At 31.9% G+C, this 13,204-nt stretch overlaps 1 protein-coding gene and 1 non-coding gene across 5 annotated transcripts in view; both read right to left on the bottom strand.

Moving 5' to 3' along the window:
* Positions 1 to 13,204, bottom strand: part of COL11A1 (collagen type XI alpha 1 chain) — a 197,086-nt gene that overhangs the window by 160,364 nt on the left and 23,518 nt on the right. For all 4 annotated transcript variants that reach the window (XM_072754482.1, XM_072754481.1, XM_072754483.1 and 1 more), the window contains exons 3-4: positions 9,149 to 9,362; positions 5,874 to 6,036 (exon numbers count right to left, since the gene is read on the bottom strand). In XM_072754482.1, the coding sequence (XP_072610583.1) occupies positions 5,874 to 6,036; positions 9,149 to 9,362 (377 nt within the window). The remainder of the gene's footprint in view (positions 1 to 5,873; positions 6,037 to 9,148; positions 9,363 to 13,204) is intronic.
* On the bottom strand, positions 1,005 to 1,149 carry LOC112918484 (U4 spliceosomal RNA). Its single transcript, XR_003234700.2, has one exon. It is a non-coding gene; the product is annotated as a U4 spliceosomal RNA (small nuclear RNA).

Here is a 13,204-nt window from a genome sequence, read left to right as displayed (position 1 = left end):
ATATATTGACTCAAAATATGGCATGATTTATGTGTAAAACCTAAAACTACAATATATCTGATAACAGAAGAAAATTTTTGTACTTTTGGTGTAGGTAAAGGTCTCTTAGAACACAAAAAGTATAAACAAAAAAATTGACAAATTATAACTTTATCACAATGAAAAGCATCTACTCTTTAAAAGGCACTGTTAATGAAATAAAAAGGCAAGCCACATACTGGAAAACTATTTGCAAAACTCCATCAGACAAAGTATGAAGGATTTATTTTTAAGACTCTTAAAACTCCATAATCAAAATAGAGCACCCAATTTTTTAAATGGACAAAAGATAGCTCGTGGAAGAAGATGCAGAAACGGCCAGTGAGCACCTGAAAAAATGCTCAACATCACCAGTTATGAGGTAAATGTAAACTAACCCCACAATGAAACACTAGTACACAACCACTGAGAATGGCTAAAATTTAGAAGACTATAATACGGGTTGACAAGGACACAGAGCAACTGCAACTTTCATTTACTGCTGGAGGGAGTGTAAAATGATTAATGTCACTTTGGAACACAGTTCAATAGTTTTTTTGTTCTTTTTTAAACTTAAATATGCACTACCAAATAAACAAAGCATTCCATTTTTCGGTATTCAGTCAAGACAAACAAATTTAAAAGATGCCCACAAAAAACTTAAAAACAACAACAACAACAACAACAACAAAAATAACTTATACATGAACGCTCATAGCAGCTAAATGCAGGAGCCAAAATCTGGAAAGGATCCAAATGCCCACTAATAGAATGAATGGATGAACAAACTATGCTTTATTCATACAGTAGAATACTGCTCAGCAATTTTTTAAAAAGCAAAATAATGATATACATGAAACACAGATAAGTCTCAAAAACATGCTGAGTGAAAAAAGCCAAGCTAAAGAGAATAGACTCAGTATCACTCTGTTTATTAAATTTTTAGAAAAAAATAAGCTATAGTGATTTAAAAGCAAGTGAGTAATTTCCTAGGGTTAGGGGAGAAGAGATAGATTATATAAGTCCATGAGGAAACTTATGGGTGTGATGGCCATGATTATTTTCTTCAATTAGCAATAACTGTGCCTCAGATAAACCTTATTGGCTACGATACTGCCACTGCGCAAAGCTCATGATTATTTTCTTGATGATTATGGTTTCAGATGTGTAAACATCACAATTGATCAAAAAGTTACACTTCTAATATTAGCAGTTTATTGTGCTTCAATTATATCTCAATAGATAGATTTTAAAAATCTCAAGTATTACTAGGTAAATGCATCTAGACTGGGAAAAGTAGATAAATGGGAAAGCTACCTCCATCCTGTTATATTGTTCTATAGGAAAACCATATCCACTAACAGTTTTTTAAAAAGCATACACTTTGGAAAATATACATAGTAAAAAGATACATAGGCCTCACAAAGTAGTAATCAAATTCTTACTGGAACATTTGAGATGGCTATTATTACTTTAAGGTAAGTTTTCTGGCCTTGTAAAACTACTGAAATTGTGTAACTTTTATAAACTATTATTCATTGATTTCTCTCAAGAAACCTGAATCCCAAAATTATGCTGAGAAGTTTGAAAAATTAAAAAATTTCATCAAAGAGCGTTTCCACTTAAATTGTCATTATATTCTTCTCATTGCTTCAAACAAAATAACAAATCTGCCCAAAGATAGAAAATTGTTTAAAAAATGCTTTCATCATTAAAAAAGATCAAAATAGCAATATTTTGAAAACTTGGGTTATAATGGCTACAACTTGATATGTACTAAAGAAATTTCCTGTTTAAAAGAATACAAAATTAATTTTATTGATAATGAATACAGGCAATGTAGTTATTTTTCTAATTTAGCTTTTCCTCCCATCTTTGAAGTGTATTATCAAGCTAGGAAAAAAAAAAAAAAAACAAGGTTGTACATTAGTGTTGGTTAGATATATTGTGCCTGCTTGAAAGTATTCATCTACCTCGACCCTGTTTCCCCCTGCTAAGTTCTGTACCCAGGTGCTACCTGTATAGGAAGGGAAAATCTATCTAATCCCTACAAGATACCTTGTAGACAAGCAGTAGCACAGGAATCAACTACTTCATTTACAAGACAAAATGCCACATAAAACCTTTGATACATGGATCTCTATTGCTCTCCCATATCAAAAATGTATAAGAATATTTGACATGTCATAGTTGTAAGATGATAAAAAAGAAAGCAAGTAATTATAAGAAAACTACACAGTAATACATAAATTAACACATAATATTATACCAGTATTTTAAGCACTTTACATAAATGAGCTCACTTTTATAATACATATACTTACTAGGGAGATAACATTACTATCCCTTTTTGAAGAATGAGAAGTTAAAACTTACACAAAGTAAAAATAAACAAATAAGTAAAAAATTTCTATAAAGTAATTACATAGAGAAATGTAATTAAGCTATTCTGGGATTCAAAATTAAATTTTTCTGATTCAATAATGAATTTTTATATTCACTCCACTATGCTGAAGTTATATAATCTGAATTATGACTCCATAAATTCATTTTGGCATTTTTATATAAACTAACTTGTCATACTTAAAAAAATTCAGTTTGCTTTTATCTGTTTAGTGTTGAATTCTTAGAAGTCTTCAGGCTGTATTTCAAATATGGCCATGTTTAGAATTTTTGCCATTACAGTACCATTCCATAAATGTAGGGTAATATACAGATGAAATTATATACTAAACAAATTTGCATCTAAATTGGAATGACACTATTTCCAAAGAAGTGATATTTCTAGTTTTCAAAATAATGAATCACTGATTTTTTGTCATCTTCACCATCACAACTGTTTATCAAACATTAAAATAATGCATATATGGTACCATTCCTATCTCTTATCAGTTTTAGTTTAATTTCTACCCATTCACTTGCAGAGATTCAAAAGTCTAGACAGATACCATAACGTGAAACAAAATGAAAAGAAAAATATTTGAGTAAATTTTTACAGAAAGGTATATTAACATCATATTCAGATAAGTTGAAGTAATTTCACAAAAGGTATCAGAAAGTTTTATTGTGATTTTAAAATGTGTTGAATTATTTATTTTCTTCATATTCTTTTTTCATGTGGGGAAGACTATATTGTTTTTGAAGTTTATATGCCTATATAATAATACAATTTAGGAAATAAGACTTGAGTATTATGTATAGTGACTATTTTAATATAGGGATAAAGATAAACCTTATAGTGAAGTGTCTGCATTTATTTACTTTTTCAAGACTAATTACACTTCATATTGAATAAATGTTCTTTTTAAAGCTCCATAAGGTTTCATGAAACTCCAAGATGGAAAGTGGCATAATAAACTTATTTTTGCTGCTTACTGTCACACTCACTAAATAATTCATTGAGTCTTTTAAAAATTATTTTTCTTAATAGTTTAACAGTTTTTCCAAATAAACAACTGGAGTTACTCCAGCATTTAGAATGTGGTTTATGGATTAGAAAATTAAGAATTAATCAAAGAATTGTATATTAAACTTTGATTCTAGTACTTCTGTCTTTGGTAATTTACTAGAAGCCCTCTTGGTCAGAGGTGTTTTGGTCAGCAGTAGTGAAAACATATGGAAATGTTTTAGGGAAATAATTTTATATATTTCTAGGAGTAGATACTATAATCATTCTGTGAAATACAGAAGCTATTATTACATATTTTAAAATATGTAACATTAGAATTAAATATTTATCTTGAAAAAAAGAACATATTGTGATAGTCTAAAACTGTAATTCAAAACTCTAAACTGGACCCTGGTGAGAATGAATGTAATATATGGGAAATAAAGTGGGGTACAGTCTGTGCATGGGGGATGGGCAGGCAGTGGCAAGGGAAGGGCTGTTTGAACAAGACATCTAATCAAGTACCTATAACAAATACATTTCAGGGCAGTAAATGTTGAGAATATTAATAATTAATTTGTATTTTTAATACATATTATTTAATTTAAATTTTTTTCTCTTCTGTATTTCTTTTTATTTTTTAAGATTTTTATTTATTTATGAGAGACACAGAGAGAAAGGCAGAGACATAGGCAGAGGGAGAAGCAGGCTCCCTGTTGGGAGACGGATGTGGACTCCATCCCAGGACCCCGTGATCACAACCTGAGCCCAAGGCAATCACTCAACCACTGAACCATCCAGGTGTCCCTGAATATCCTTTTTTTTTTTAAAGAATTATTTTATTTATTTATTTATTTGAAAGAGAGAAAGGGAGAGAATGTGCTCATGCATGTGAGCATGGGGAGAGGGGGCAGGGGCAGAGGGATATCTTAAGAAGACTCCACTCTGAGCCAGACAAGGGGCTCAATCCCTTGATCTTAAAAAAAAAAAAAAAAAAAAATCCCTTGATCTTGAGATCATGACCTGAGGCAATATCAAGAGTCAGATGCTGAGGCAATATCAAGAGTCAGATGCTTAACCAGCCAGGTGCCTCTTTTTATATTTCCTCTTTATATATTCCTACCTTTTATGATGAGCAAAGTTTACTCTTAATTTCCATTGCTTAAAGTTCCAAAGGCTCTGTAACTATGTATAGCAACAGACTAATGTATGAAATGAAACCATCCACTGATACAGTTCTTCTATGTTATTCATTTATGTTCCCAGAAAATAAAGCCGTATTACAAAAATAAATTTAGTCTGTTAAAATAAACTGACATTCATAGTTTAATTTTAAAATAGAATTATTGTTAATTTGTTTACAATATTCATCTAATAAATATTTATTATCATTTCTGTGCAATCAATACAAGATATTGGAAGATATTACTGTATGTTGCCTGAATGAGTTTATCATTTAATTTAGTATGATATAATGTGTTAAAAACATTTTGTTTAGAGTTAAAGGCTTAGGTATACACATGCTGAGAAAAATCAGAAACAATCAATTAAATAATCTGAAAGTTTCACAAATGTTAATTATAGTTTTAAGTTATGTATATAAATGCAGGAATGCAATATTCTCCTGCACTGAATGTACATTGTTCTATGAAAAATACTGTCTGTGTATATATGTGTGTATATATTCAAACATCAACCAAATACAGAACATCTTCTAAGTAAACCCTGTCTGTTAACCTATAATATATTATAGAGCTTTACTTTATTATACTTTTAAAAACAAACTACTTCAGAAATTGTATAAAACCAATGATCACAGTACTGAATAACATCTCAGGGGTGCATCCCTTTATGGGATCAGGACCCAGGTCTGTTTGTTCTGTTAAAAATTAAATAATTAAAGGACAAATTACCAGATCCAATGATTGAAGGATTAAAAGAAAGAATGTGGTTATCATAATTGGTGAATTATAATTGGAAGGAAACTTCTTACCATGACCTTCACATTAATAAAAAAGTGATTTTAAAGACGTTAAGTTCAGCTTTTGCAATATGATCTCTATTTTATACCTTGGAAACATTAACAAAGAACAGAGAAAGAATATCTGACTTGCACATTTCCCTAAATTAATCTCCCAGAAAAGGAAGTGAAGAAAATGTTCTTTTCTCCAAAGAAAATAATACAAAGTACCAAGAGTAAAGCCATTTGCCCTTCCCAGGAGAATAGCATGCCTGTGTTCAAATCAACCAATCTCTGTAATGTTTCCCAGTCGTTACAGCCATCATTGTCTACTCATTCTCTCACTGAACAATAGAAAACATCACCGCTACACCCACAGGGGAAGAAAGTAGGTCACCCTTTCATTTTCAACTTTGCTTTATGGCATATATTGATTGTTACTGTTATTAACTCAGTTCATCTGATTTAACAATATTCAGCTTCAAATAAAATTTGATTAATTTTTACCTCAAAAACTTCTTCATCCAAAATTCTTGTTCCAAACACAGTGATTCCATTGGTGTCAACGATTGCTCTCTCACTTCTATCAAGTGGTTTTGTGGTTTTCTTCTTACAATCCACAATCATTGTCACAGTTTTCTTCTCCACACTGATTGCTACCCGATGCCACCTAAAAAAGCCAAGTAATTCTTTTGTAAGCTTCAAAGACATTGTTGCCACATCATTATTCATGTTAAAATACACTGTATTTTAAACTGTGAAAGTGAGCTGAAATTGTACAAAATGTAAGCTCATTTTTTAATCAGTCGGTTAACAGGTGACTACGTATTGCTTACCCAGAAGGGCGGTAGGTACTAAAAAGACACAAACAGTTTAAATTGCACACCAGTGGTGGCTGTCTATGCTGATAAGAAAGTGCCCATCCTTTGCTTCACTTTGTGCTATTGCAACAAAAGCTTAATCTCACCATGTCATGATGAGTGTATTTGATAGAGATCGGTGTGGGATATGGGGTAAGTAATAGTTTCTACGTACGTAAATGCTTTCTTCCAAAATGGAATTCCACTTAATTTTTTTTTCTCTAGAGATCCCCTGAGATGAACTGTAAAGGGTATGTCTACTAATTGAATGGCTGCTCCATCTGGAACTGAACGTTCTAATTGTAAAACACAATGTGCTTCTCTGTCTTTATGCACATTTATTTCAAGTGCTTTCGTTTTCTTTTTCCACTTTAATTTCAAGACAGTTATAGATCACTCCTGTGGGCAGGATCCAAAACTGAGACACAATATCTCTCCTTCTTCCCAGGGTTGGCAGGAAGTGGGAACACTGAAAGAAACACAGTCAATGCATGTGTGGAATGAGAGTCTCAATTCACTCTGAAGCTACTGCTCCAGCTAATTCAGGGTGGCGATGACAGGCTGAGGGGGTAGACATGGCCAGCCTTTTGGAAACGTATATACCCTAATCTTACTATAAAATGGTGGGTTTTATTAACAGTATCTGGTGCTAACATAAACCACTGAGTGAGGCTCACTTGGATTTTGTGAGCCACTCTGGTTTATATTTTTTTTTCCAAATGAAAAATGCTAGATTAATATTGCAGAAGTGTCTAGGACTACATCCATAAAATAAAATGCCCAAAAAATTGCAGGAGCTTTCCTAAAATGTCTGTTTCATGTGACTTGGCATGGGTATTGATGAGGACCAAGTATATTTCCATATACACTTAATCTTTGGTCTTTCCATAGCACAGTCAACTAGCATAGGTGTCTGCTTAGTTTGAATTGAGCAAAGATTTATTTTGGAGGCACTTAATACTGTGAGAGTAAAATTTACACATATTTCTGCCAAGAAGCCTGTGTCTTAACTTAAACCATCTCCACTATTGTACATATGTGCTTTTTATTAACAGAAAATAAAAATGATTCCAATTGTTAAAAGCTGATTAGGACTCTAAACTTGATCTTACCATTGATTAATTTTAGCTCTGATAATAATGCTATGTCATAACCATGCTATTATGCATTATAGTCAAAATACTAAGCCACCCCTTAGTTCTGGAGTCATTCTTAATTTATTCTCTTTCTTGTACAGTATACATTCATATTATCAGAAAATCCTTATATTCAACGTATATACAGAATCCAATGTCTCTCAACTTTATCCCATCTGCAAGCTCCCTCATCTGGACTCCTAACTGGTCTCTACTTTCACTCTCATGCAACCAGAATGACCATTTTAAAATACAAGTCACACCAATATTCGCCTTGCGAAAAACCACCTCGTATTCCTAGTAAAAGCTGAAGTCCCTAGTCTGCCTCATGGGACTGTGCCTTGGCCCTCTGACTTCACACCAAAGTTTTTCTTTCTCACTCCCTGCAGTACAGCCACACTGTTGCCTCTTTACCATTTTTTGTACATGTTCTTCACTCTGCCACAAAAGTTCCTCTTCCATATCCCAACATGGTCTACTTCTTCATTTCCAACTTGCCTTTGCTCAATGCAACCATGTCAAAGAGATATCTCATCGAAAACATTACATCCTTAAATTCCTTACCCTGATTTATTTTCATATCATCACTTTTCATATTAGTTATTAAGGACAGTATGTAAATTGCTTACAAAAGCCCAGTTTTTCCTGCCACTGAGATAACATTTTCTCCATGGTCTTGTCAAAGATACACTGAGTGTGGATTATTTTTTTCCATGTGCACGGCTATTTCTTTCTTATACCTCTAACTAAATGTTATATTTCAGATAAGGCTAGTTTTAGAAGCCCAGATTCAGCAATAAGATGCCAACTAAATTTAATAAACATTTATTTGTATTTAACTGCTCCCTAAGTGAAAGACAATATTCAAAATACAGAACTCAGAATTCAGCATGATTTTCAGAAGAGTGTGATGGTTATTATGGAGTCTATCTAAATTCAAACCCTACCTTGCCACTTTGCAAACATATGACCTCAGGCAAGTTACTTAAACTTTCTGTGCCTCAGTCCCCTTATCTGTAAAATGGATTTATTGACATTATTTGCTTCAAAGAGTTGTGAAAAATTAAATGAGTCCACTATGTGGACTCATAGTACTTCAAACAGTATATAGCACATATCAACTATTATAAAGAGCTTCTTATGATTGTCAATATTAACATGCTTGATGATAGGTCAATCAAATCAGGTCATTCCCCGTTCAAAAAGTCTATAGTTGCTTCCTACGTCACTCAAGATAAAACCCAAAATGTTTATATCCATCTACAAAGTATTATACCATTTGGCCTCCCATGGCTTCTCCATCCTCATCATCTCACTCTGCTCCTGACATGCTGGTATTGTTGACATTGCTTAGACCAAATCAGCCATACCTAGAATCAGAGGCCATGTAATTGTTTCCCCTCCTCCTGAAATAGTATACTTTTAGTTATCGGCAGGGCACATACCTCAAATCCTTCACCAGTCACCTTCTTAGTGAGATTTTCCCTAACCTCACTCCTTAAAATTGTACCTTCTACCACCATTCCCTAAACTCTTCACAACTCTATTTCTTTCTCTCTCTCTCACTTATCATCACCTAATATGCTCTTTATTCATTTTTAAAACTGTACATCATTTGTCTATCCAGACAAAGAAACTATGTAAAATTAGATATTTTATGTTTGGTTCATTTTTGTGTCTTCAGTCTTTAGAAAAACTGCATCATGCTTTATGAATATTTGTTAAATGATTAAATGAAATCATTGCTTTCAATACAGCTACAGCATTGGACTATTATATTACTTACTTCCCATCAGCGATGTTAACAGTTCTGAAGAGGGGATAGTCTTCTGGGGCAGGTTTTCCAGTGTGGTCTTCAAACAGGAAGACAGGTGATCTTCCAACCTCAACACCGATTTGCTGAATACCGTGCTCATTATATATAGATAAAAGGAAAGACTGAATTCCTTTTTTGGGTTTTATTGTAAATAGTATTGAAAAATCTTCTGGAAAAGCTCCTCCTGAGAAGAGAAAGATCAGAAATTCCAAATTCCCAAATTATTCTTGGATTACCCTATTTTTTTTAAACTTTCCAGGTGGCCTTAATAAGTCCTATAAATAAAGAGTAATTATAATACAGATTAAAAAACAAATGGGAAGGAGATGATAATAAGCTTTCTCTCCAATAATTGTTCAAGCTATATTCAAATGTTAAAGCCACTCACTTAAAGCACAATGGTTATGTAAAATTGAATTCAAAGTTAGGAAACAAGATGACCATGGTGCCACTACAATATTAAATACACAGTAAGAACTTTTAAAATATGAAAGTACCACTTCTGGTGTAAGATTTGTATTTTCAGCCTTGTCTGATCTATGGCCATATACCCTCTTTTTAAAGAAGGCACTGTAAGGACACAATATATGAAGGTATTTTTTAAGTCATCTTTCAAAAGCTAAAGAGTTTTGGGGTTTGTTGTTTTTTAAGATTTTATTTATTCATGAGAAACAGAGAGAAAGAGGCAGAGACACAGGCAGAGGGAGAAGCAGGCTCTATGCAGAGAGCCTGATGTGGAACTTGATCCTGGGACTCCAGCGTCACACCCTGGGCCCAAGGCAGGCGCTCAACTGCTGAGCCCCCCCAGGGATCCCCTAGCTAAAAAGTTTTTGATCAGTTTTTCCTATCACATGAAATGCAGTTTCACTAATAAACAGCTTGTCATTATAAATCACAACTGTTAGATATTTGGTTAATTTGATTCTAAATTCAAGAAGGTAGACTTTTTCTTCCCCTCTTACCATCATACTCCAAATATCCAGTGTGGGGCCAGATCTACATTAGTACTTAGTATTTATTAAATAAATATGTCAGTTAAGTGATGATCACAAATATATCTCAGATAGTTAATCAATGGCTACTCATATATTTTTATAAAAACACTGTGAATTAAATTTTGCATTTTGGTCTTCAAAAATGCTTTTACATATATATCTTACTATCCTGAAACATAAGTAAAGCAGAGATTTTTATTTGAAGGGTGACATTATTTCAGTTAAAAGGTTGTCCAAAAAAAAAAAAAAAAAAAGGTTGTCCATATGTAAAACAGGTGTAAATGTGCACGTGTAATCAATGATATCTGGACCAGGAGCTTCCATATTCGATCCATTCATTTAAAATTCTATCATTTTAAATTTTATACATGGTAGTCTACATACAAGACTATGACTGCCATGGATTCAAATTCATAAGATTATAGGAAACAAGCAATCCCACCTCTAAGAATTTATTGGAAAAGGAACAATGCTTATGTGTAAAGATATGTCAACTCACCAGAACACTATTAATAATGCTAAAATATTAAAATGGCCTACAACAATTGGGACAGCCTAAATAAAATACAAAACATCTATATAATTTAAGTAGCTACTTAAAGTAGTAGGTGATAATTTATGAAAATGAAATTATTTAAAATGAAGAAATTACATAAGAGTATGTCGTAGAGAAGGTAGTCCATTAATGTTAACTATTTGGTTCTATAATATCTACTTATATCTGCATCTATATCTATACCTACATCTTTATCCATATCTATCTATATTCTAGATAAATATCTCCAAACCAAAAAGTGCTTATTTAAAATTCTTAATTTTAGTTTTTAAAATAATTTACCAAACAATTTTGTTATATCACAAGTAGGTCATAAAAGCTTTGCTATCAAAAATAAAAAATAATAAAATAAAATAAAATAAAAGCTTTGTTATCACAGGAAAAATAAATAAATAAATAAATAAATAAATGTGTGTGTATAGTTTTGTTTCATTTAAACGTCTTAAGACATCTAATTTTATATTTATGTAAATCAACACAAAGAAAATAATCATATAAATAAAATGGAAAGATAATGAAATCCTATCAATTAATACAGCAAGTTTTATCTGCTTATACTATAAATAAAAATCTAAGTAGGTAATTCAGCCTGCTATTGAAGAAACTCCATAGAAAATAAACTTTCTTCAAATAAGTAGCTCAAAATGTTGAGAATCACAGAAACTCTTTCCCTAAATGTACTTTAAATTATTTAAATTATTTAAATACTTAAATGTATTTAAATGTACTGTAAATTATTCAAATGTTTCCTACATTGAAAAAAGAAGATGTTAAGATGTTATGTTAGGGGAAACCAGTATTTTTTTCACTTTTGCAAAAACGCTATGAATTCATGACTACATAGAGATATTTAGGGAAAAAAGAATTTTAAGAAAGAATATATTCATACAAGACTAAATAGATTAAAGCAAATTCTAATTATCAACTGACTAAATATATCGGACAGATTCACCATAATATTCAACAAAAATGCAATCACTATGTGAAATTTTATCTAAAATAACAGTGATCAGTATACATGATAAAGTAAAATGTGAAACTTTTTAACTAAAAGATATATGTTTTGAAATATATAAATACAAACTAAAAATAAAGCATCCTCTCTGTTGAATGATTGTTATTAAAGAAAAAAATGCCATTACTACCTTTGATATGCATGTATACATAAATCAAACATATGCAATAATCATAATTCACAGTAAATATATCAAGTTCAACAATGATTAAAATGGCCTTTTAATATCAATAGATATTGCATGCAGGAATAGATTTTGTGTGAAAAAGGCACGAAACTCTATTATTTGATTTTAATTTTTTTAGGTTGTGGTCAATAGATTTCCATGTGGAATATGTCTCCCTTTAACTAAAATTCTTTTTTGATGTAGCTTGGTGTTCAGCAAGATTTTGAAAATGAGGAGGGAAGGCCACTTTTGCTTAGTAGGAAAGCTCATTTTACTCTAAAAGAGGCAAGGACTGTCTCTTTGTCCTCATCATTCACAGGTTCTGTGATTATATGCAAATACTTCACATTTCTAACCCCTACTCCATAATTTGAGTTTAAATATTCTTTTTCCCAGATGGATATGAAGATAAAGATCAAATACACCAAGTTTCTTGTATTGTATCTGTCCTATGGCAGGTGTTCTAAAGAAAACAGAGGATTTGCAAATTACAGCTTCTATTCAGGTCACATGTATAACGTTTACAGACAGTTAAATTAAAGGTCTCAGATTAGGACTTTAGAAGACCCATATACCTTAATTAAACAGAATTTTACAGTGACTGTCTGATAATCCTCCACCCCTACCCAGTGCTGAAGTTTCCACTATCCCTGCTTAATTTTTTCATTAGAAAAGAAGTTGCTATTATGTCTTCCTATAATGAGAGAAAAAGCATTCCCAAGTAATTTTTCAAAGATTTTTTTACTTATTTGAAAAACAATAATATTCAGTCTTTGGATTTTTTTAACTTTGAAGATGCCATTGATCATTTTTATTAACTGCCATTGTGCATTATTTGACAGGAAGCTCTACCCTGTAGAAGATTGTTTAAATTCATTTGTGTGGGGGTAAAAATGAGGTCGCTATCAAAAAGTGTCTCCTGCAATCTGAAATACTCATTACTAGAATCATATGCCTAAGGCAGAATGTTATGAGAAGGTGGAAAAAAAATTGACATAGGGGAATTTTGTTAACTCTCATGGAAGGAAAGCTCAGAGGCATACATTGTATTCTTTTTCCATGAATAACAAAGCAGAAGTGATTGAATTAATCAAACTACCAATTTGGAAGGCAGAAAAACTGACCCTGAGATGATGAGCCAAAGCATAAAAAAATTAAAAACTAACTTCTTATTTCTAAAGCTTTTCCATTAGTATATTTTTCCCCTGTTATTTTCTCTGGAAAATTGCCATCTTTTTCCTATTTCTGCATTAGAAGGCAGATAAATAGAAAAGCAACATAATTTTTCATTTGC

The sequence above is a fragment of the Vulpes vulpes genome, chromosome 3, assembly GCF_048418805.1.
Source record: "Vulpes vulpes isolate BD-2025 chromosome 3, VulVul3, whole genome shotgun sequence".
In the NCBI taxonomy this organism is placed as follows: domain Eukaryota; kingdom Metazoa; phylum Chordata; class Mammalia; order Carnivora; family Canidae; genus Vulpes; species Vulpes vulpes.
Note: the sequence above shows the minus strand (reverse complement) of the source record. Positions and strands in the feature narration are given on the sequence as shown.